This window comes from Tenrec ecaudatus, chromosome 8 (genome assembly GCF_050624435.1).
Source record: "Tenrec ecaudatus isolate mTenEca1 chromosome 8, mTenEca1.hap1, whole genome shotgun sequence".
Classification (NCBI taxonomy): Eukaryota; Metazoa; Chordata; class Mammalia; order Afrosoricida; family Tenrecidae; genus Tenrec; species Tenrec ecaudatus.
In genome coordinates, this window is record NC_134537.1 from 98,976,349 (window position 1) to 99,001,819 (window position 25,471).

The 25,471-nt window shown below is 37.5% G+C and overlaps 1 protein-coding gene across 1 annotated transcript in view; it reads left to right on the forward strand.

Annotated features, from left to right (window-relative positions):
• LOC142455485 (disintegrin and metalloproteinase domain-containing protein 2-like) overlaps nt 1-25,471 on the forward strand; it is a 38,078-nt gene that overhangs the window by 7,582 nt on the left and 5,025 nt on the right. The window contains exons 5-11 of the mRNA XM_075557217.1: nt 739-815; nt 1,178-1,349; nt 9,660-9,731; nt 10,105-10,271; nt 12,356-12,437; nt 17,734-17,867; nt 24,647-24,827. Of these exons, the coding sequence (XP_075413332.1) occupies nt 739-815; nt 1,178-1,349; nt 9,660-9,731; nt 10,105-10,271; nt 12,356-12,437; nt 17,734-17,867; nt 24,647-24,827 (885 nt within the window). The remainder of the gene's footprint in view (nt 1-738; nt 816-1,177; nt 1,350-9,659; nt 9,732-10,104; nt 10,272-12,355; nt 12,438-17,733; nt 17,868-24,646; nt 24,828-25,471) is intronic.

Here is a 25,471-nt window from a genome sequence, read left to right on the forward strand (position 1 = left end):
AAAAGTCCACGGCTTTAATGTTATGCCACCTTCACAGCCACATCGCTGCTCATCAACAATTTCAAAAAGGCATGAACAGCAGATTTGCCCAATGCAGTGAGGTTTGATTTCTTGATGACTGCTCCCGAGAAAGCATTTGTGGATCCCCCAGAATTAAACCTTGACCATTTCAATCTTTTCTCCATTAACTTGTTTCTTGGTTCAGTTGTGATGATGTTGTTTTTCTTTTCAATGAGTTGCACTCTAGAAAACTACAGTCTGATTTTCATCAGCATCTACATCAAGTCCTCTTAGCTTTTAGCAAGCAAGCTTGGGTCTTTTATATATTATAATTTGTTAATAAGCTTTGCCCCAATCTTAGTGCCTGCTTTTCTTCATATAGTCTCAGATTATCTGCTCAGAATTCAGATTGAATATATATGGGGAAAGAATACAACCCTGAAACGCACTGGTCCTGATTTTAAACATGGCAGTGTTCTCCTGTCCTGTTGAAGGGATGCCTCTTTGTCTATGTACAGGTTCCCCATGACCACATTGAAGTGTTCTGGAACTCCCGCTATCCTCAATTCTATCCGTAGTTTGTTATGATCCACACAGTTAGATGACATTGTATAGTCAATAAAACACAAGTAAACATCTTTCTGGTTAAAAAAAGAAAAACCCAACGAAAAACCTCCTCAACTGCTGTCATTCACATACTTTACTTTTAGATATATTTATTTTGTCTCTTAATTTCAGAATCTCTGCAATTACCAAGGTCATGTTGAAGGCTTTCCAAATTCTGCTGTGACCATTAGTACCTGCTTTGGACTGAGGTTTGGACATTATTATGTACCAAATGGAATGTTTTTCTAGTATTTTTAATTTAATTTGGTTTTATAATTGTCAGGGATATCTAGAGTGGAGATAGTCAGACAAGGGAAATAATGTTAGTCAAAGGGAAACATAGAGTAAGGAATCATGGTATAATATTAGCATTGTCTAGAAAATATTGTGTGTTATCCCTTGACTCAATATCAGTGTTCATATGATTCTGTACCTTTCAGCAAGTGTGTATGTTATTTCTTAATTCGACTTTATTTTTTATGAGTAAAAATGATAATAACTTACTGGATTCTCATATCAAAACATGACCTTAAACTAATTTAAAAATAAATTTTGTTGTTGGCATTTCTAGGGGCTTAATACAGTTTGAGAATGTTAGTTATGGAATTGAACCAATAGAGACTTCAATTGGATTTGAGCACATTATTTATCCCATAAAGAATAAGAATACAAGCTATACTTTATATACCAAGATGAATAATGAACAAACTCAACTGTCTCATAAAATTCCAAGGGCAATCAAGGTAAGTGAATAATTGACGACTACACGGTATAGTCATATAACAACTTAAAACAGTTGCACTAGTAAATTGTACTGGGTAAATGTGGCAAAATAAACTGTTCAGCATTTATAGTTTATAATTATATTTAATCAAGGGTATAGATTGTGATATATATTACATTATTAGTATGAAAAATCTCATAATTAGTCTAACAGCAACAACATAAGCACTGGAATTTATGCAGACAATTATATTGTTTTCTAAGACTTTATAGTCTGTATATATTCATCCTTTTCCCATATCTATTATGTTCACACTTCCATATTTTAATAGTAATATAATTCATATGGCTTTGAGTAGATGAGGTAATAATGCAAAATTATTTCTATTTAATCTTTATACTCTATGGATATACCATCTAGTGTATTATTAAGCTTTTTGTTACATTATTAATATAGTTTAAGGAAATTTTTCAAAATACAGATTTATCAAGTCAGGAAATAATGGTCATCTAGTACTTTATGTCCTCCCTAGTTTCTATTTTCAAATATGCCTTTATAAACAAACTACTTTCCTGATAGATAATTAAGCCTGGTGTTGAAATGCCCTGTGATGCTAACTGCAGTTAGACAACAGCTGGAGATCTACCAGCCACTCCATGGGGGGGAATGAGACTTTCTAGTCTTATACAGCTTTACAGTCTCAGAAACCCGAAAGTTTTACACTGTCCTATTGGGTCACTGTGAATTAGAATCTGCTCAATAACAGTGAGTTTGATATGGGTTTTGGTAAATAAGCTATTAGAATTTATTCCATCATGATTTAAAACTCAAATTCTCATATTCTCAAACTCTCATTTTGGGGACTCAAACTGTTGTTTAAAGTGGTTGTAATAATGCAAGAAATGAGGAATCATTCCAAATCCTCCAATATTTGTTATTGTCTATATTTGTTGTGCTTTGTTTCTATAATTGCTGTCCCAGTGGGTGTTAAGTGACCTCTATTTGTGTGTGTGATTGTATGTTGCATTCCTCATGATTAATGAAGGCTCTCATGCTTGGTAAAGTACAGTCAGTGAAACAGGAGGATTATCGGCAAGATGTATGGACACAGTGGCCACAATAATGGACCCACACATCCTGTGTTAGTTACAGTTTGTGTCTAACCCTGATTGTGTGGTGCTTACTCTTTGGACTGTCATCCACATGTTCAGCAGTGTTAAACCACCGGCAGCTCTGAGAAAGAAACACTTGGCTTTCTGCCTCCATCAAAGTTACAGTTTGGAAACCCACAGGGGGTCACTAAGAGACACCATTGACCCGATAGTATGGCAGTGAATTTTTGTGTGTGTGTGTGTGTGTGTGTGTGTGCGCGCGCGCGCGCAGACCAGGAGACTTAGTTTGGTAGTTGGAGCCTCCCATGATATGACATTGCATAAAGTAATTAACTCCCTGGTGGGATCTACGGTTGTAGGAAGATTAGGGGTAGTGCTAGCCCCTGGATGAAGTCCTAGTTACTATACAATTGGAAGGAAGTTCATCAAGGATGTAGCCCCCTCTTAGACAAGTTGACACTGAGGAAGCTAGCTCTCATCTTGCTGGCACAGATCCTGCATCTTGCTCACAGACCAACCATAGTGCCTGCAGATCCTGCAAGCTATCAGGGTTCTGCCAAATTGCCCGTTGACTTAGATCTATTCAACTCTGCAAGGAGAAGCTTCATTTACTGACTGGTTTGTCTTCTTGAAGAGCCATGCTGGTGTAGTGCTTACAAGTTGGGCTGCTAACCACAAGGTCAGCTGTTCAAAACCACCAGCCACTCCTCGAGAGAAAGCCAGGTCTTTATATTTCCATAAAGAGTTAGTCTTGGAAATTCACATGGGCAATTTTACCCTGTCCTACAGGGACACTATGAGTCAGAATTGATTCACGCAGTGAGCTTTTGAGTTGTCTTCTTGCTTCCTGGTTGGTCAGCCCTGGTAGGGACAAGAAGAAAGACAAATCTCAAACCCGACTTGCTGACCTTACATTCATCTGCCTCCCTCAACCAGCCTGCCGTATTCCAGCTTCCTGGTTTTTCCTCAAAGACTTGAATCAGATTGCACTTAACTGCATCTATGACTGTGGGAGCCGTGTTCTTAGAACAAAACTCCTTACATGGATGGCTATTATTCTTGTCAGGTGTCTTCAATGTGGTTCTGCCTCAAGGCGTAGCAAAATGAGACACCACCCAGTCCTGCACCACCCTCAAAATTGTTCCCGTGTTCGACAGCCCCTGTGGTAGCCAGTGCGTCACTCCATCTCCCAGAAAGCAATCCTTTTCCTCACGGCCTCTCTGCCTCCCAAGCAGGATGTCCTTGTCCAGGGACTGGCTTCTCCTGATAACCTGTCCAAAGTTCCTGAGATGAGCCCGTATCATTGATGTTGCTTCTCTAGAGGACCCAGCCTAACCCACATAGCAATGACTGTGAGAACCACCTAGGACTAGGCATTGTTTCATTATGTTGCACATACAGTAAACACAAGTCACAAATGACCAAATGGTACCTGACGTAGTCATTACTAATAGTAATCAAACCAATCACCTAATTTAGTAACGATAGTAATGACTAATTATGTTGAGCCTCTTTTCACATGCTTATTGATAATTGGTAATGTATCTTCCTTGGATATACTGGGTTTTGTTTTGTTACCTAATTTTTATTTGTTTTCTGTTTTTGATGGAAATTCTTTGTCTATTTTCAACATTATGTCTTCATTTGATATATGCTTTCCAAGTATACTCTCCTTTCAGTAAGATGTATTTTTCACATACTTAATAATGTACCTAGATGCACATTTTATAATATTTTAAGTCTAATTTTTCTGGCTGATGGACCACCACTGTCTTTCAGTCGGTCAGACCATGATGCTTGTATGTTGCTGGGATTTTGGAAAGGATACTACTGGTCTTGTCCATATGAGTAGGCTCGGCTGTGTAGGTCAAATTTCGGTAGAGCTTCCAGACAAAGCCAAAATAGAAAGAAGGACCTGGTGATCTACTTCCCTTGTCTTTTTTGCCAATGGAAATTTTATCAGTAACAGTTGGACTCTGTCTGCTTTAGTCCCAGCGGATCAGCCCCGCAGGTAACAGTTGGACTCTGTCTGCTTTAGTCCCAGCGGATCAGCCCCGCAGGTAACAGTTGGACTCTGTCTGCTTTAGTCCCAGCGGATCAGCCCCTCAGGTAACAGTTGGATTCTGTCTGCTTTAGTCTCAGCGGATCAGCCCCGCAGGTAACAGTTGGACTCTGTCTGCTTTAGTCCCAGTGGATCAGCCCCGCAGGTCGGAAGGAACTAAAATGCAAAAAGATAACAAAAATCTTCAACCTGGACCAATAAGTAGTGTTGTAATAGGGGGAAGATTGAAATTATCCAGGACTTCATTTCACTTGGCTACACAGTCGATGCCCTTGGAAGCAACTACTGAAAATAAAATGCACTAGTTATTGTATTGGTGAAATGGCTGTACAAGACCACTTTGAAGAACTAAACACCGAAGCTGTCATTGCTGAGGACTGAGGTGTGCCTGATTCAATCCATTATATTTTTCAGTAGCCTGGAAAAATAAGCATGAGGATATTGGGCTATGAATATGAACAGTGAAAAATAAATCGAGGTCTTTTAATTATAGATATTGAATGTACATCAAGAATAATAAATAAATAAATATTGGAAGAAGAACCCCCAGAATGCACCTTATAAGGAAGGATAGCAAGCCTTCGTCTAATGTACTTCCAGCATTTATCACCAGGTACTAGTCCTTGGAGAAGGACATCACGCTTGACACAATATTGTCCAGCAAAAAGGAAGAGCCTTCACTGAGCTATATTGTTACGGTGACTTCAAGAGTAGCTCTGTCAATTACTTTTCTGATTGTGAAGACGGCACAGACTTAGTAGCCTTTGTTAGGCCGCACATAATGATATCCCTTGTCCAAGTCCCCTTCTCAATCTGACCTGAGCCTCGGACAGCTTCCTGTCAATGTATTGCTGCAATTATTGGTGGATGATCTTTAGCAAAATTTTTCTTATATGTGACATCAATTATATAGTTCTTCAGAATTTTACTTGACTAGAAACTGTTTCCTTAACTTTAAATTTTTCTTTTCTTTTTTTACACAGTAACTTTTGTTGTTGTTGTTGTTGTAACACCAAGTGCTTAAACATTATTTCCTTCCCATACCCCTCTATTTCACCATCTTTTTTCCCTTTCTCAACTAGACAAACAATATTAAAAAGTATAAATAGAAAAGACATAAATGCACTCATTCCAATATAATCAGATATATGGATTGTCTTCTATGCTGTATAAATGTACATTTTAACATTATATAATTATCTCTGAGACTTTGTAGAAACTAGTAAGTTTGATTTATATAGCTCAATAAATGTTTATGGTTTTCAGTACATTGTTTTTTAAAGACCTTCTAAAAATAGACAACTCATTTTCTGCTTCCCATTGGTACATTTTAAATTCAACAATCTTAAAATAATTAACTGAAAGAAAGCATAAAATGAAAGTTTGTATTCAAAATGTAAATATTCATTGAATATTCCAAATGTGAAGTAAATGTGAATTATTATCTTAAAGGGATTTTGTGTAGACAACTCCCATCTGAGAAGAATACACAGGTAGATCAGTAAAATATAATTAATTAGTTATAGAAAGAATTAAAATTCAGGTAGCATAATTAATAAAACAACAAATAGAATTTTCAAATATTGGATTACATTCAATTCTAAGTGTTCTTTACATTGTTTTCAAAACCATCTTATTAGGAGGTAAACCAGACATCGTAACATTTGATAGTCTAACCACATCAAGCAGTATTGTACAATTTTATCAAAATCAGCTTCAAAACATTTTCTTCTTTCTTATACTCATTGATATCAGCACCCCTTTGTCCCCACCCCAATCCTCCACCAGTCTCCTCAGGAACCTCTATCCTAGGTGCTGTCTCTAGTTGTTCTATCCCGGGTTTCATCTACTGTAGAACAGAAAAGCACATAAGAAAGATTAAAGAAAGCTCCTCATAATGAGAAAATGCATCAGAGATAAACCCCAATATGAAAAAGGCAGGAGATATTAAAAATCAGATCAAGCCCAAAGTGTTTCAGCGGAGAGATCATATAACAAGGTTTTAACCATTCAAGTCAGGTTTACCATTTTCATCTATTATAGACGTCTCCCCAGTGCGCTCTGTGGGACCACTAGGTGACTCCTAGTCTTCAGTTTGGGTTAGAGGGAAATCCCTGGCGTTCACTCTGCATCGATCCGGCAAATGTATTTTCGGCTTCGACTGTCATCCATAGCCTTCTGCACACCATAATCTCACAACTAAAATTCTGCTACCATCCTCTCCAGATTTGGTTTATTTAATTTATATTTATTTGATCATGGATGTTGTTGTGCTTTTTCCATGTGGAGATAGTTGATGTCTCACTTAGTGGCTGCTAGTTGATCATGGGAAACACCTAATTTCTTCACGACACTTTGCCACAGCACCCACATTTTCTGTGCTCCTTTCATGAGAGTAAGTGTTGAGCAGGGTCTTCTCACAAGAACAAATTGTTCTTAGATTGGAACTAGGATTAAATGCAAGCTCCCAATCAATTTCTGAGTCTGGGTTTTTTATGTACCTCTGGCTAACCTTAGAGAATCCTTGCTAATTTATGGCAGAGACTCTTCTTGTTCATCTCCCTGGAGCATAAGGACTTTCTGTTTACAGTGTCATTGATTGATTAGCCTTAATACTAATTTTTAAAGCACTATTTAGAGAAAGAAATTGAACAAGTATCAGGGTTGTATCCTCTCATCATACTTATTCAGACCGTATGTTGAGTAAATTAATCCTAGAAGCTTGATTATATGAAAAAGAACACAGCATCAGGATTGGAAGAAATCTTATGAACAATTTATGATATGTAAATTTCACTACTTGCTTGTTGAAAGATCAAAAGACTGGAAGAGCTTGTCGAAGACGATCAAGGATTGCAGCCCTCAGTATGGATGACACAGCTCAGTGTAAAGGAGCCCAAAACCTTCACTATTAGACCAAGAGGTACAATCATGATAAACGGAGAGGTTGGTGTTGTCAAGGATTCTGTCTTTCTTGGATCCACAAACAATGTTCATGGAAACAGTAGTCAAGAGATCAAAAGACAACTTGTATTTAGTAAATCTGCTGCGGAAGACCTTTTTAAAGTACTGAAAAATAATGATGTTTGAGGATTCAGGGAATTAGGGACATCTGCCTCTGGCCATGGTATTTTCCATTGCATCAGGTGCATGTCAAAGTTGGACGTTGAATAAGGAAGGGCAAAGAAGAATCAATGCCCTTGAATTGTGGGCTGGAGATAAATATTGAGATACCTTGGACTGCTAAAAGAACAAACCAGGCTGTCTTGGTCCGAGTTCTCTTCAGAAGCATGGATGGCCAGACTTGGTCTTACTTACATGCTTTGGACATGTTATCAGGAGAGACGTTTTCTACAGGAGACATCATGTCTACTGCAGTAGAGGGCAGCAAAGAAGAGGAAGGCCCTCGAGGAGATGAATTGGCCCGGTGGCCGTAACAACAGGCTCAGGCGTAGGAATCATCATGAGGAAGGCTGAGGCCCTGGCAGTGTTTTGTTCAGCTGTGCGTAGGCCTGCTGGGGGTCAGGACTCACTCAATAGCATTCAACAACAAGCATCGGGATGTGCCCTTATTCTTTCAGGCTCAAGAATATAACATTCAGAAATGTAATAGAAGCATCATTCAGCCCCTATGAATACTCACCTTCTATATTAAGGCATTGCTGAGAGTAGTTTCTTGAGAGTATTTCTTCAAAATGTCTGAGGCTCACTACCAGTAAGAAAAAGAAAAATGAAAGACAGAAAAGAGTAGGTTTTTTTTTTTGTGGGTAAATTAGGTGTAGGAATATATAAGAAAATAGCTAAATTTAATCCTGTGATATCTATAGTTTATTTATTTTTTAATACCTGATAATAAATTTATCTATATAATTTTCCTTTATTGAGTTCACTAATAACTGATAAACATTAAGGGAAGTATGGGATTATTCAATTTTAACATAAAGTTTGTATTTTTTCCATAGTTACAATTATATAGTACTGCACCATACAATAGGTACATCGAACTCCATGTTGTTGTTGAAAAAAAAATGGTGAGTTAATTTTGTTTATTTGTATGATTTGGAATTTTTGTAACTTTAAAAGGTTTTTAGAATAACATGGCATAATATTTTCTTTTGTAGAATTCATCTATTATTTTTACTTTGCCTCTATTTTACTATTTCTTTTATACTGAGTATGCTGCAATAATTGCTGATAAATAGTTGTTTTATTTCATTTTTCCTTTCTGAGACGGTATCAAAGAGTTGATTACCCCAGTTTCAAGTGGTCACCTTGATTACTTCTGGTTTAGCAATAAAGTGGAATTGCATCAATTTAAATTTGATTGGAATCTCTGTTCTATATTGAAGCTGGACCACCTGGGTTTTCCAATGGGATGATCTCTTTGATTTTTTCCATTTCAATTCATTCATGTTTGCACATTTATATATTTTACTGTAAGATTAATAAAACAATATTATTTTAATATCTAACCAAATTGAAATTAATAGGGTTTTGAGATGATCAGAAAGACCAGGGCTTGGGTCAGATGCACCTTAATCATCAAAGTAGCATCTCTGCTTTTTACAGAAGAAAGGGCATTAATTATTTCTAAAACAGGATTTACCTCCACATTCCTTCCTACTTCCAAAATAATAGCAAATCTCTGAGTACTGTGTGGTCTGAAAGTTGAGGTTGGTTCCTTTATCAGCCTTCTGATTTACTAAGTATTTTGTACTTTTAAATCTTTAATCTATTTTCCTGTTTCCAGTTTTGATTTTGCCTTATTTCTTTCTCACTGTGATAGCATTGCTTTTATAAGAATATCTTTAATTTTTAAAAATGTAGTAAAAACCAAACAGCCCTTAAATGTAAACCTTATAGTTTAGAGTTGACATTTTAATGCATTAATTAAATGTATAATTAGTCACGATATTTTTTATGGTTTCAATATACAATATAGTTTTCCTTGTGTATTTTTATAAATATTTTCCACTATGCCTTCATCTTTAGAATCACAAGGAAATGCTGTTTAAATACCAGTATTTTATAATTGGCATTTAGATATGCTGAGCAATTTCCTATTTAACCAGGGTAAATTTTGAACAGAAAAAAGGCAACCTGTAAAATATCAAGCAAGTGAAACTGAGAGCTCAGTGGTAACTATGTTTTTCAGTTTGACCATATGGGCGCTAACACAGCTACTGTCTCTCAGAAAGCTTTCCAGGTGATTGGACTTGCCAGTGCAGTAAGTGTTCATATTTCATTGCCTTCTATTTCCTTGTACTCCTTTCATAACCCGTATGGGTGTCTTGATGTTCTTGTGAAATTGGAATAATGACAATACCTACTTTATAAGATTATTGTTAGGATTAAATTAAATAACGTGCTTGCTATAAAACCTGTACTAGTTTAAACATCATAAATGCTAACTATCATTACTATTATCACTGGTATGACCATTAATTAAAGTCCTTTAAAGTACACAACCTATCTTCAGTTTAGCTGTTGAGATGTTGTAATATTTCATTAAAATTCTGTACACTATATGTGCAATATTTTAACTTTCTTTCCAAATTAATTGAAATGTGAAAATATTCCCTGTATGTATTTTATTTTAGATGTTAAATTCACTTAATATTACATTAATTCTGTCTTCATTGGAGCTCTGGATATCTGACAATAGAATTTCTGTAAATGGAGAAGCTGATGAATTACTATACCAATTTTTAAAGTGGAAAAATACTTATCTTGTTTTGCGCCCCCATGATGTGGCACTCTTACTTGTGTAAGTAAAGTCCATCGGTACCAGTATAAAACCAGAAGTTGGTTCAATCAAGTCCTTTGATTTATAGGAGTCCCCAGGACAGCTCCATAAGGTTTCCAAGGTTGTAACCTTCACAGAAGTAGCCTGACTTGTTTCCTCCCGTGGAGAAGCTGTTAGGTTTAAATCACTGACCTTGCAGTTAGTGGTGAGGTTTCAAACCACTGTGCTACCACGTCTGGCAATACAATCTATATTTAATGTAACCAAAACTTCACTTATTACCTAATTTCTTATTGCTGGTTTTCTTTTGGAGAAAAAACATTTGTGCCATTTCTGACACATCGCGCTTTTCAAGGATACTGTTTTTCAAACACAAAATTTTTATAGCAGATCCTATGAAAACCTACAGCCACAGAGTTGATTCCAACACACACCATCCAAGACTAGGTTTCTGAGTACTTATCTTGCGGAGGGGCAGTGGACTTGAACCTCTCACTTTGTGGTTAGCAGTCCACTGCTTACCCAACAGCAGAACTAGAGGTCCATTAGAACAGATCAGCTTTATTTAAATAAACCAATTGGCTTTCTGGTGTGTAAATGGAGCATACTCCTTACTAGAGCTTCTTTATGACTTTCAAAATCCCCAACTCAGGGATATCCTGTGGCTACAATGTTTGACAAAGATATTTTTTCTTATGTTACTACGTATGAACACAGACTAAGTTACTGAGTGGAATAAAATGACAAGACTGTACTTTAAAATAAAGCAAAAATACTAACTTCTTATAATTAGACTTAATTTTTAAAATGTTAATATAAATTAACATTTTAATACCAATTTACCTAATTTTTAAAAACACAGGAGAAGCAGGATTGTTGTACATATAGTTCTACTCACTGAGTATGAAAGTGTAAAGAGATTAATGTTCAAATATGGATTGGGATGCTTATGATTTCACTTCAGAAATATTGACAAGACAACATGGCAGCTTACAGAAGCTGAAACTTTCTCTGGGTTTAAATGTTGAGTAGAAATATCTTATTACATAGCAAGTAAAATATTTTCACAAAGATACTAGCAAAAATATTTTTCAAGAGACATCAATTAATTCTATAAACAGAGAAAATGTTCTGCCATGCTGTGATTTAATGTGAATAAACACAGAAAAAAAGGAGGAATGGGCACAGGAAACCAAGGGAGGGATAAGTGATGATTGATTGAGCGGTGCAATGGATGAGATGGGACAAATGTGTTTGAATGGTGAAATGTAACACTGATTATCTGCTTGGTAAACTTTTACCTGACTCACTGCACAAAGTTTAAAACATGAGAGAAATAGCAAAGATGTAATTACACTATTGTAAAATATAAATACCTGTACATTATAACATGTATCCAAATGGATTATATATTATATATGTCAGCCTATTAGAAAATAAACTTTTTTTTGACACTTAGAATAGTCATGGGACCGCTAACTGCAAAGTTGTCTGTTCAAACTTCAGAGCCACTCTGAGGGGGAAAGATGCGGTTTTCTGTCCCAGGAAAGATTTATGGACTTGGAAATGTGGTTGCTGTGAGTCAGATCAACTCAATAGCACTCGGTGGGCTCTTCTTTATGTTTTGAATAGTTTGTGCAAAAGTTGACTTTTATAACTTTTGTCTTCTTTCAAACCCATTTTAATGCTCTGTTCTATCCATAAGACTGGTATTTTTGCATTTTCCAACAGAAGGCATGACATCATTCTGCTCTTGCCTCTGCTATGTTACTTCAATTGCTAAGCTTAAAATCCTTTATGTATAATTATTTTAATTATATGCTCAGTTGAGGTTTATACTTATCATCAGAAATTATCCTATAGTAAATGAGAACCTTTATACACTAGAAAGTCAAAAAAATATTTTTCTCTACTATTTAATTTTAAACACACATTGTATTTGCTTTTTATATGACTCAGGTTTGGTATCTTCTATCTAGCATACTAATAGTAAATGTACTTTAATTTGATATAAATATAGAAGCACCATTTGTCTATGAAAATTTAATATTATGTGTTTCTACATTTACAACGTATGTGTTTCTGAATTGTTTCCTTAATTTAAGTTACAGAGAAAAATCAAACTATGTTGGTGCGACATTAAAAGGAATCATGTGTGACATAAAGAATTCAGGAGGTATTGTTCTGGTAGGTAAAGTTTACTCTGCTAAAATGTAATATTTAGTTTCCTAGCCATCCTGGGAAATATTCATTGAAAAATCCCTTCTTTTTAGCATATTAATATTTGCATAAGAACTTAAAATCTCAGTCACTGACCTAATCAAACTGTTTGAATTGCAAATGACCCTTTTATCAAGCAGTGATAGATATTTTAATTTTTTATTATCATTATTTAAATAGATATTACATCCAATGATTATGTTATTCTCACCCAATTCACTTGTCAATCTTTCATAAATTCAAATTTTGACCTTTCAATATTTCAATTCAAAAGCTTATTTTGTTTCTCATGTAGGCTTCTGCCATCATCCAAGTCTCTGATTTTTAAATAAATATTCAAAATGAACTATCTATACCCTTTTAGTTCTTTACAGTCTTAAGCTAGGAATGAGAGGAGACACTGGCAAATCTCCAGCTCTCTGGCTCTAGTTGAAATTATATAATTTATTTTAAAATGTGTTTAAGGCATTTACACTTAGTGTTTGTTTTGGAATCTAAACATAGTGTTATGGTGATCCTAATCATTAGAATGCACTTTTATGTTATGTTTATGCACTTTTATGTTGATGACATACAATGTCTTTTGGAGTGGGACTGATGTGACATAATTTAACACCTTGGCTACTGTGCTGAATTATGAACAAGCTGAAGATATAAAGTGAAAAATTAATTAAACTACATACCTACTATATTTTTCCTGTTTACAAAGTATATTTCAAAAATGTCTGAGAGAAAGCAATTTCTCCTAATCAGGAACATTGTCATCAGGTGGATTCGTCACCCAGTCACCTGTAGCAATCTCAAGAGACAGCACGCCCCAGGTTTGTGTCTTCATGGGACATAGAGATGGGCGGCAGAACCCAGACTTTTGCACACTGACTTCAGAACAAGTGCATGCAGTCAAAATTAAATAGCCTCTGCCTCGTTCCTTGTCTTTAGTAAATCAATTAAAATGTATTCTTACAGTTTGGGGTGACATAGTGGCAGAGGGAGGTCTGGAGATTTATGTAACCAACATTCCTTCCAAACATTTAAAAATAAACGATAATCCATCAAATAGTGCTGAATTAGATAAGTTGCTAAACGTTGATTTTAATCTCAGTTTTAAAGGGTCATGCAGTATAAATCAAGTCCAGTAATACTAAAAGGCTGTATTTGTATTTGTAGCCACAGTCAGCCCCTGACCCGGTTTGAGCACAGTCAAGAGGTCAAAGGAGGCCTTGCACTAGGCACCTTTGATGCACAAGACATCTTTAAAGTATTGAAGAGCAAGGACGTTGCTTTGAAGCCTAAGGTACATCTTTTCCAAGGCCTAGTATTTTCAGTCACCTCATGTGCATGTGAAAGTTGAACATTGAATAAGGAAGACCAAAGAAGAATCAATGTGTTTAAATGGTGGCACAGATAAAGAATATTGAAAATATCATGGACTACTAAATGGACAAGTCAGTCTTTCTTGGAAGAGGTGGCTTCTTAGAGGCAAGGATGACAAGACTTCCTCTTACATACTTTGACCATGTTGTCAGGAGAGACATTCCCTGGAAAAGGAGATCGTGCTGGGGGAAGTGGAGGGGCAGGGAAAAAGAGGAAGGCCCTTGTGGAGATGGAGCGACACAGTAGCCGCAAGAATGGCCTCAGACCTAGGAACAAGATGACCATAGGTCAGAACTGACTCAATGACACCTAACAACAACAACAACAGCAATGTATTTGTAGCCAGAATCCATCTGTCACTGGAGGCTCGTGTGTTGCTATGGTGCTCAAAGCTTTCTCCAGGGTTTCTAGAGTTTCTAGACTAGGAAGAAATCCCCTACTTCACCGAGTCAGATGATGAAAAGCCTATCGATCACAATGGATTGATCCACAGCCAGTCATGGGGATGATGATGCACCAGATTGCATTTTGTTCGATTGTGTATGGATTTTTTTTCATGATTCAGTCAACTCTAGGCAGCTAACAACAAAAAGAAAGTCAGAAAAATGAGGTAAAAATTCAAGGAAGGAGAAATAAAGAGATAACACCTACTGAACCCTGAAAGATAAATTAGTCGAGGAGATAATATTTCAGAAATGATGGATATGTATAATTATGGAAAAATTATTTGCTGGGATAAAATATTTACTTTGAAGATGATAAGTAGTTTGAGTTTTGTAGCTTTTGTTTGTATAGGAAAAAAAGGCTCCAAGATTTATTTGAACGAATAAATGTCTGACAAAAATGTTGTTTTGGTAAAACTACTATCAAGAGTCACATTTAGGTTCTTGTCCAAAAAAATCTACCCTTGAGAAATGGAGAGTGAGAAGGAGGAAAAAGAGACATGCTGGAGGGAAAAGAGATATGTGACAAAGAGGGAAACAGTCTTAAAATATACAGGATAATATGATGGATGACAAAAGGATTACAACAATAATTGTGGAAAAACAAAAGAGCATTTTGTCATCTATGTGGAGCATTAATCTTAATTGTATCTCATACAGCATAATATAAAGTTAATATAAATCATAAATTATACCTGAAGCAAAAATCATTAAAACAGTTAAAATATAGAATAACAACTTTGTGCGAGGCTTATTTTTCTTCCACAGAACACGGAAGGTACTAACTTTCTAATTTGAAATGTGTTAAAAATAAAGAAAGAACTGTGACATCCACTAGAAACAGGTGTATCTGACAGTCATCGTTTCCAGAGTATGTGAAAATTAAAACTCATAAGACAAAAAAAGAGAAAATGGATGACTAGAAAGGCAGTTAGTTCATAAAGAAGATATCTGTGATAGGTAGGTTTGTTGTGCCAACATGACCAATGAACACATGTAGGATTAGTTGAAGAGCAGAGAGATAAAATGGCTCAGGGAGCCTCACCTCGTTTTCTCTCACTCTTTGCTCGTCGGATGAGTGTGAGGCTGCCTTGCTTGTTCTGTGCCTCCATTTGCAAGCTACACTCCCTGTGGGACACCTGCCTGTGGACAGTGTCGCTGCAACTTGAGGTTCCCTCAAGACCTGCTTTGCCACGCTACTGGAAGGTACATCTCTTGAGCCAGGGACTGTCGGACCCTGTCATCTGGCTGACTGTTGGCGACCTGCTTGCTGTTTGCTGCCTGTGGCTGGTAGCCAGAGGACTACCCGGCGGCCCTTAAGACTAGAAGGACTGCCAGTGTACTAGCCATTTATACTGCTTTATATATTAATTATTTATTATGTTATCTAACTATCTAAATATATACCACATTATTAATGTCCTGGCTTTGTTTCTCTATAGAACCCTGTGTAACACAATATCCAAACAGCAATTAAGAATACATAATATAAAAATTAAAATCACAAGACAATCATATTAAAATAAAAAGTGTAAACGTTATCAAGTGTCATTGAGGATATACCCATTACTGGTTTCCTGGGTCATTTATGACTCATGTTCATTCTATTGGATCAGAGTGGAGCTCAATAAAGGAACAAAATCATTACCATTGAGTCAATGTGACTCAGCAACCCTATAGAACAGAGTAGAAAACCTATAGGTTTTCAAGGCTATATGAGAGCAAAGAGCTTTGTTTTTCTCCCATTCAGAAGCTGATGGACTTGAACCACCTAACTTGGGATTAGCAGCCCATACTTAAACCACTACACCACTGGAGCTCTTTACAATAGAACTACAACTTTAACATCAACACATTTCAGGAAGGAATACACATTTATGAAACTACTGTGAAAGACTGTTTAGCTATGCCTACTCAAGTCTATGCCTACGTTATGAGTTCATCAAAGGTAAACAATAATATTTTCAGCATATTTATTCAAAATAGGAGAATTTGTGGCTTAATGGGCTAACCATTGTGTTGCTTGCTAACCCAAGGTCATAAATTCAAACCCAGCAGCTTCTCTGCAGGAGTAAAATGAGGCTTTCTGCGCCTGTAAGGATTTATCAATTCAGATTCTAAAGGGCTTCATAAATACTTTATGAGAGAATATTGACTTGATGCCACCCAACAAAAACAAAATGAGGCAATATATAGAAATTTACTTTAAAATACTACAGTATTTAGGTTATCAAAAACATAATTTACCACTATTATTAGGCTAAGCTGTTCCCCCTCTCTTTGTCACATACACATGTTATATATTCATAATTATATGATTTAAAATAAATGTGACTGTAAGAATGAGTATAAATATATTTTATACTGAAATTTGAGTGGTGTCTGAGCAACAAAAGAAGGCATTTTAAACTGTATATACACTATTAACATTAAAAAATCTAAGTCGCATATTGCTCTCACCTTTTTTTGTTGTTCATAGTTTTGGTTTTTTTTTTCTTCCATATCTTTTTTGTTTTTATTTTAACAATTTATTGGGGCTGATACAATTCTTTTCACAGTTCATACATATACATACATCAATTGTATAAAGCACATCTGTACAGTCTTTGCCCTAATCATTTTTTTCTCTTTTCTTCTTTTATATTTTATTAGGGACTCATACAACTCTTACCACAATCCATACATATACATACATCAATTGTATAAAGCACATCCATACATTCCCTGCCCCAATCATTCTCAAGGCATTTGCTCTCCACTTAAGCCCCTTGCATCAGGTCCTCTTTTTTTTCCCCCTTCCTCCCCATTCCCCCCTCCCTCATATGTCCTTGGTAATTTATACATAATTATTTTGTCATATCTTGCCCTATCCGGAGTCTCCCTTCCCCCCTTCTCTGCTGTCCCTCTCCCAGGGAAGAGGTCACATGTGGATCCTTGTAATCAGTTCCCCCTTTCCAACCCACTCACCCTCCCTTTCCCAGCATCGCCCCTCACACCCTTGGTCCTGAAGGTATCATCCACCCTGGATTCCCTGTACCTCCAACCCTCATATATACCAGTGTACAGCCTCTGTCCTATCCAGCCCTGCAAGGTAGAATTCGGATCATGGTAGTTGGGGGGAGGAAGCATCCAGGATCTGGGGGAAAGCTGTGTTCTTCATCGATACTACCTCACACCCTAATTAACCCATCTCCTCTCCTAAACCCCTCTATGAGGGGATCTCCATTGGCCGACACTTGGGCCTTGGGTCTCCACTCTGCACTTCCCCCTTCATTTAATATGCTCTCACCTTGATAATATATTAAATGCATGAATTGCAAAGTTACTTCTCTTGGTAACACTTTACATGCCTTTATTATTTTTATCACTTTTATTTTTCTTAGCATGGTCATTTTGTTCTCCAGATGAATGACCTACCGTTTTTTTCTTGTCTCTGTTGTGTTTAGTACTCTAGAGCAATAAGCCTGGAAGCACTGGCACTTATTATAACGCAGTTACTGAGCCTCGGAATGGGGATAGCATTTGATGACCATAAATGCCGGTGCGCAGGAGCTGTCTGCGTAATGAGCCCCAAAGCAATGTAAGCTGTTTGATTTTACACGTTCAGGTGATAAGTTTGATTATTCAAATGAAGAAGGCATAAGCTGTAAGAAGAAACACTCCTGACAATTGTCCCCCAAACTCTGTATTACCATGTTCACGCTATGTATGCATCATATCTCTCATTATAAACATAGCACTTTTATATTTTCTTAAGTGACCTAAATCTCAATATTATATTTGTCTGCCAAAGTAGTCTGCATTTTTGTATCACACATCTTCATCCTTAGCTGACTCACCTGAAGTCTTGACATCCTTAAATTTCAAAAAAAGCTGCCATTAGTTCCTTTATTGATCACTATAACAGTAGGCCCAAACGAATATCCTTATTATGGCCCCTGTGGTGTCCATAAAAGCCAAATGAGATTGTCCAGGGGTCGAGTCAATTTGCTGTTGTAAGTGCCATTGGGTCAAGTCGGACCTATGTTCCAGAGAACTAGCACTGCCCAGTCCTGGATCATCCTCAACATTGTCACGTCCAAGTCCATCCTTGAAGCCACTGTGTCAGTCTTGTGGAATATCTTCCTTTTTTTTTTTTGCTCCCCTCTACTTTACCAAGGTTAATGTCCTTTTTCCAAGGAAGGATCTCTACACATAACTTGTCCAAAGTATGTGAGACAGAGGCTCACCATCCTTGCTTCTAAGGAGCATTCTGGTTGTACTTCTTCCAACAGACTTTTTAACCCTTGTGGAAGTCCATAATATTTTCAATATTCTTCACCAGCACCTCAATTCAATCGCATCAGCTCTTCTCCGGTCTTCCTTATTCAATGTCCAACTTTAACATGCATCTGAGGAAATTTAAAATAGCATAGTTTGAATCAGGCACCTCTTAGTGCTCAATGTTAATTTCCCTGTTTTTCAACAATTTTAAAGGCTTGATTCAGTACATTTATCCAATGAAATCTGTCTTTTGATCTCTTGACTGCTGCTTCTATGACCATTGATTATAAATTCAAGAAAAAAATCCTTAAGAACTTCAACTTTTTCCCATATATCATGACGTTAACTATTAGTCCAGATGTGAGAATACCAGTCATCTTGATATTGAATTGTAATCCATCCTGAAGGCTACCAAACTTCATCTTCATCAGCAAGTGCTTGAAGTCCTCCTCTCTTGGAGCTAACACGGTGTGTCATCTGTATCTTGCAGGCCTTTAATAAATTTTCCTCAAGTCCTGATGCCACATTTCTTCATAAAGTTCAGCTTCTCCGTAATTTGCTTAGCCCGCAGATTGAACAATGTGGTGAGAGGATACAACCCTGACACACACCTTTCTTGATTTTAAACCGTGCGGCATTCCCTTGTCCTATTCAAGCAAATGCCTTGTGGTCCAGGTATAGGTTTTACATGAGCAAAATTCAATGCTCTGGAATTCTCAGCCGTGGTTCTTCTCGAGGTTGTTCATAGTTTGTTATATGCACACAGTCAAATGTCTTGCATAGTCAATAAAGCATGAATAAACACCTTTCTGGTGTTCTCTGTGTTCAGCCAAATCCTTCTGACACCAGTAATGATATTCCTTATTCCACATCCTCTTCTGAAGTTCTGGCACTCCTTGTCATTATACTCCTGCAACTGTTGTTCAATGGGCTTCAACAAAATGTATTGTATGTGTTATCATTGATGTTACCTCCTAATTTCTGCATTTTGGGGTCATCCTTCTTTGGAATGGATATAAATAGGGATAGATTCCAGTCAGTTAGCCAGGTAACTCTCTCCAAGTTTACTGGCACAGATGAGTGAGTGCTTCCAACGGCTCATCAACTTGTTGAAAATTCCAATGATTACTCTGTCAATCCCAGGAGCATGCATTATTCCTATTGCTTGAAGTGTTGCTTGAACTTCTTCCATAAGTGCCATTATTCCTTGCTCACATTCTACCTCTTGAAATGGTGGAATGTTAACCAGTTTGTTTCAGCACAGTCACACTGTGTATTTTTCATCTTCTTTTGATGTTTCTTGCATCATTCAATATTTTCCCCTCAGAATCTTTCAATATTGCAACTGGAGGTTTGACTCTTTATTGAGTTCTTTCAGTTTAAGATCTGCTGAGTGTGTTGTTCCACTTTGGTTTTCTATCTCTGGGTCTTTGCGCAGTTCACTATAATATTGTACTTTGTCTTCTCAAACTGCCCATTGAGTGATCTGTTCAGCTCTGTCTCCATCCTTTCTTTCATTTGCCTGAGCTACTCTATGACTAAGAACAAGTTTCAGAGTCTCTTCTGACATCTATTTTGGTCTTTTCTTCCTTTCCTGTCTCTTGCTTTCTTCACCAATGACATTCTCTTTTTCACAAATTGCTTTATTGGGGACGCTTATAACTCTCGTTACAATCCATACATCAATTGTATCCAACATATTAGTACGTGTATTGCCATAGTTTTTTCTAGATATTTGCTTTCTATTAATCCCTTGGGATCAGCTCCTCTCTTTTTCCCCCCATCCCTCATGTCCCCTTGATAGATTATAGATTGCTATTATTTTCATATCTCCCACTGATCCTGTCTCCCTACCCCTCTGGTTTCTGTTGTTCTTAGCCCTAGATGGGGGTGGATGGTAATGTGCCATTCACTGTGATCAGTACCGCTTTCTCCCCATCTCTCGCCACCTTCCCCTTCCCCTTTGGTATTGCTATTATCATTCCTGTTCCTGGGTTCTGTGTATCATGAGCTTTATCTCTTGCCTATACCTATGTACATGCTCCCGCCCAGTCCAGAGTAGGAAGCCGCCCTGGGATCATGATAGTGGGGGATGAGGAGGCCTCAAGGGATCAGAGATATAGTGTGTGATCCATTGGTGCTCTACTGCACCCTGATCGACTCATCCCCTCCCTGTGACCCCTCTGTCGGGGGGTGTTCCATTGTCCACAGATGGGCTTTGGGTCTCCACTTCAGCCTTCCTCATTCTCACCAATACATTTTTGGTTTTTTGTTGTTTGTTATGAGTCTTCTGAGTCCCATTGTCCGGATGCACCTATGATATTCTTTATGTCATCCATGCAACAGCTCATGGTGTCTTCAATGTGTTCACTATATCAAATGTTTCCTTGTGATGTTCTCAAAACTCAGGTGGGATGGACTCATGGTAGTATTTTTGCGTTCATAGCCTTGTTTTATGTTTCTTCAGCAACATGCACTTGCATATGAGTAATTGATGGTCAGTTCCACAGTCAGCTCCTGGTCTCATTTCCGCTGTGATGAAAACTCCTTCTTTTCTTCTATCTCCAAGGTCATATTTTCCTACTACTGTTCCTTCCTCTTTGTTTCCATTTTTTGCATTCCAATTGTGCACAATTATCAATGTATCATGATTGTATTTTTGATCAATTTCAGACTGAAGAAATATATAATCTCCATGGATACCTTCATCACTACCTTGAGTGGTTGGTATATAAATTTAAGTCATGGTTGTATTGGCTGATTTTCCTTGTATGGAGATAGATATCCTATCTCAGTGTTATACTACAAGATTAATAATGAAATGTCTTTTGATGATCCCTGTCATGCTATTCCACGCTAATCTGTCATCCCTGCCTAGTAAACCATATGACTATCGGATTAAAATTGGCCAGTAGCACTCCTTTTCAGCTCACTAATGCCTAGAGGCTATTATTGCAGCCACTGGATCAACCCATTTTGTGGAGGGGCTTCATCTTTGTCACTGATCCTCTACTTGACAACACATGATGCCCATCTCCAGGGCATATCTCTCCTGACAGCAGGTCCAATGCATGTAAGATGAAGTCTTGCCATCCTTGTCTCTAAGGAGCATTCTGGCTGTACTTTTTCCAATACCGATTTCTTTGTTCTTTTGGAAGTCCATGGTATTTTTAATATTCTTTCCCAGAACCACAATTCAAATTCAACAGCTCTTCTTTGGCCTTCTTCATTCAGTGTCTAACTTTCACATGCGTATGAAGAAATTTAAAATACTATGGCTTTGGTCAGCAGGGGCACCTTAGTCCTCATAGCAACACCCATGCTTTTCAATGCTCTAAAGAAGTCGTGTGTGGCAGGTTCATCTAATTAATTTGCATCTTTTGATCTCGTGATTGCTGATTCCATAAGCATTGAGTGTGAATCCAAGCAAGATAAAATCCTTGATCAGATCTGGAAATTCAGTGGGACTCTATATCTGCCTCCAGAAGAAGCCCATGTGTGCCGCTGACCTGAAGGGTTGTCATCTCCCTGCCATGCTTCCACTTAATTTGAATTTGCTGGACTCTCCACCGACTGGGCTGTGATCTCCCTGCTTCCTACTTCACATTTCTGCGTCAAATGCCTGCGGGACATGACTGAAGAGGGCCCCAGCTAGCATGGGACCCATGGTCTTGAGTTGGCCTGGGCTGGAATGCCTTCTTGGTATAAAATTGCTTCTTGATAGAATGTTTCTTCTTATACATATGTGAATGTCACTGGTTTTGTTTCCTGAGACAGTCCAACCTAATGCTGCCTGTCACTTCCCAACTTTAAAGCCTACCACATAGCAGCCAGGGTCGTCAAATCAAAACAGCCTCAAACTGGTGCAGTGAGACATACACGCCCAATGGAAGCCAATAGAGAGCAAATTTAGAGGTTCTCTACTAAGCTACTAACTGTAAGGACAGCAGTTTAAAACCATCAGAGGCTCCACAGAAAAAGATGGAGCTTTCTTCTCTGGTAAAGATTCACAGTCTTGTAAATTCATAGGCACAGATCTAGTCTGTCTGATAGGTCTCTGTGAGTTAGCCTTGACTATGTAACAGTGAGTTTGACCTACAGAAAATTGATTTTCATCTAGAGGCTGAGGCACATTAAATGGGGGAAGAAATAGTCTCTTAAACAAATAGTGCTGGAAAAACTGGATTCCATTTATAAAAGAATGAAAAAGATCCATACCTTAATTCATATACCAAAATGAATTCAAAATGGATTTTACATCTAAACATAAGCCAATAACTTTAAAGATTATCAATGAAATTATAGGGATACATTTAGGGTCCCTAATACATGACACAAACACACTAGCAAACATGATGACAAACATGTACATAGCAGAATATAGTTGACTGGGACCTTTAAAAAATAAGACACTTATGATATAGTCAGTAATAGAACCCCTCTAGCCATAACTCCTTTGGTGATGTATCATAATTGTGGATTCTATGTCGGTGACCATAATCCCATATTGGAGGGTGGTCTGTACTATACTAATGGGCAGGGCTATGGTGGGGTTAAACCTGACTCTAGTAGAGGGTGTGGACCAAGTCACACCCTGTGTTTTCATGGGGGATCATTAAGAATACTTCATTTATTTATTTTTTAAATCATTTTATTGGGGGCTCATAAAACTCTTATCACAATCCATACATACATCATTAAGAATACTTTAACAGAAGGCAAGATTTAAGACACTATCTTTCATTTGTTTTGGGGGGATGGTTGACTAAAACATAAACTATACTTTCTTGAGAGCCATTCCTCAGTATGTAAGACCCATCTGGGTCACACACAAAACATTGCAGGACCATTTGGGAGAGCAAATTCACCATCTGTCTAGAAGTGCAAAAGCCTTTGAGACAAGATACATCAGAAACGGGCCCAGAAACTCAGAGGAGCAGCACTGAGGCTATTGGGTACTGTCTCCTCACCTGGTGTGAGGCCGTGGGATTAGAAGGTACAGTGACAAACTGGCTGCCTGTCCTATAGAGACAAAGGCAACAGGACTATGTAGCTGAGAGGCTGATGGCTGCAGAGAGAGTTGGCTGCTGGCTTAGAAAGGGCGGCTCTAGATCAATGCTGATATCCTTAGTGCTGTTGATCTTAACTTTGGCACCCAAGAAGCCCCGTTCATCATGACTACTGCCTGTGCATTCTATGGCCAATTGTGATGAATAGTAGAAGCCAGATGTAAAAGTAGAGAATGCTAGTAAAGACAACAGCCACATAGATTAGAACTTCACCACAGGAGTAAAAGATAGGCTCTGAGCCATGTCTTGCTGGTGACATAGCAGACATTCCGCTGCGTGAAGGTAGTCAATGACAAAAGAGCAAACACTGCATGATACCACTGATATAGAAAATAAAATCAAGAAAAGATTTTAATACCAAAATAAATGGGTTTTGATGGCTGGCATGGAAATGAGGGGATTGGAGAGAAAGGGGAGCAATCAGCTGTAGTGTAGACTGATGTTAATGTGGGTGAGGGGAAGATAATGCACTATTAGAAGGAGATGGGAAAGCAGGGGTAGGGGAGAGGAAGATAGGACATGCTGTGGATAGTTTGATAAGATATTTATTTTGTTGAATGCAAAAATGATGCCCTGATTCATAAACCCCCACCAATTTACAGTAGAAAGTGTATATATGGGATCTGTACTCAAGAGAAAACATGGACTCTCATGGTACAGATCATAATTAAAGGCATGGAACTGGTTACATATAGATGGATACAATTAGGAAGTACAAGAGGTTTAACTATTGAACTCTGGGCTCTTCCAATATTCATCAGTTAGAAGAAGAGAAGGAATCATATGTAACTGACACATCACAGCCTGGGATGTGTGAGGTCAACTAGAGAAACCAGTGTGATGGGTGAGGAAATTTTATTCATTACTTCTATGAGCTAAAGATTAGTATGAGTTTAGAACCTGAACAGTTAACTTTATATTACCATTTAATAAAATTGAACGTTGTCATGTGTTTTTTATATGCTCATGTGTAGTATATGCTAGCAATTCTTAGAGAAAAGAACACTGAAGTAAAATGTACTTTTAGTCATTTCAGCGGTGTGAAGCCATTCAGTAGCTGCAGCTTGGAAGACTTTACACTTTTTATTTCAAAGCCAAATTCTCACTGTCTTCACAACCAGCCCCACCTGGATCCCTCTTACAAGGTGTCAATGTGTGGTGATAAGCGTGTGGATGATGGAGAACAATGCGATTGTGGAGGTGTAGAGGTTGGTACAGACTAAGAAGCTACTTAACAATAGAGTTTCATTGCATAACTGAAATTATTTCTCTTGTGCTATAATGCCATTTTCTTGCATTTACCAAACTTACTACTCTCTAAAAGCAACAGTGTTAATGCTTTTAAAATTAACACTAATATAATGTTATATAATATTCATGAAACATATAATGATAATAACAAATAAATAAATTGACTCACTGGTTGAGGTATTTCCCTGATTCGTAGGCGAGTTAACAGGTCTATTCCCACATTATGGAGGTTCCTTTCCTCACTCGAGTGTTTCATTTGAATCTGTGGCTAAAGGAAGGTGAACACAATGCTTGGTCACAAAGGTCACAGAAAATATCGGAGTCAATTTTGTGACTTCCAACTATTCTAATTCAAATCCCCATGTAAATCCAAAATATGTAGGGTAATGCTCAGCCAAATTCAGCTGTCAATCTGAACAAAAGCACATAAAGCTTTCGGACTTTAAAGGGGTAAGGAGGGTCGATTTTAAAGATAATTTAATGAATGGAGAAGTTGATGGAACTTGGGTCTGAGAGTATTGAGAATTCCAGAATGGCATCAGAATTCAGTATATAAATAGCTTCAGTCCCATCTATCTACCCAATGTAGATGAACAGTTCC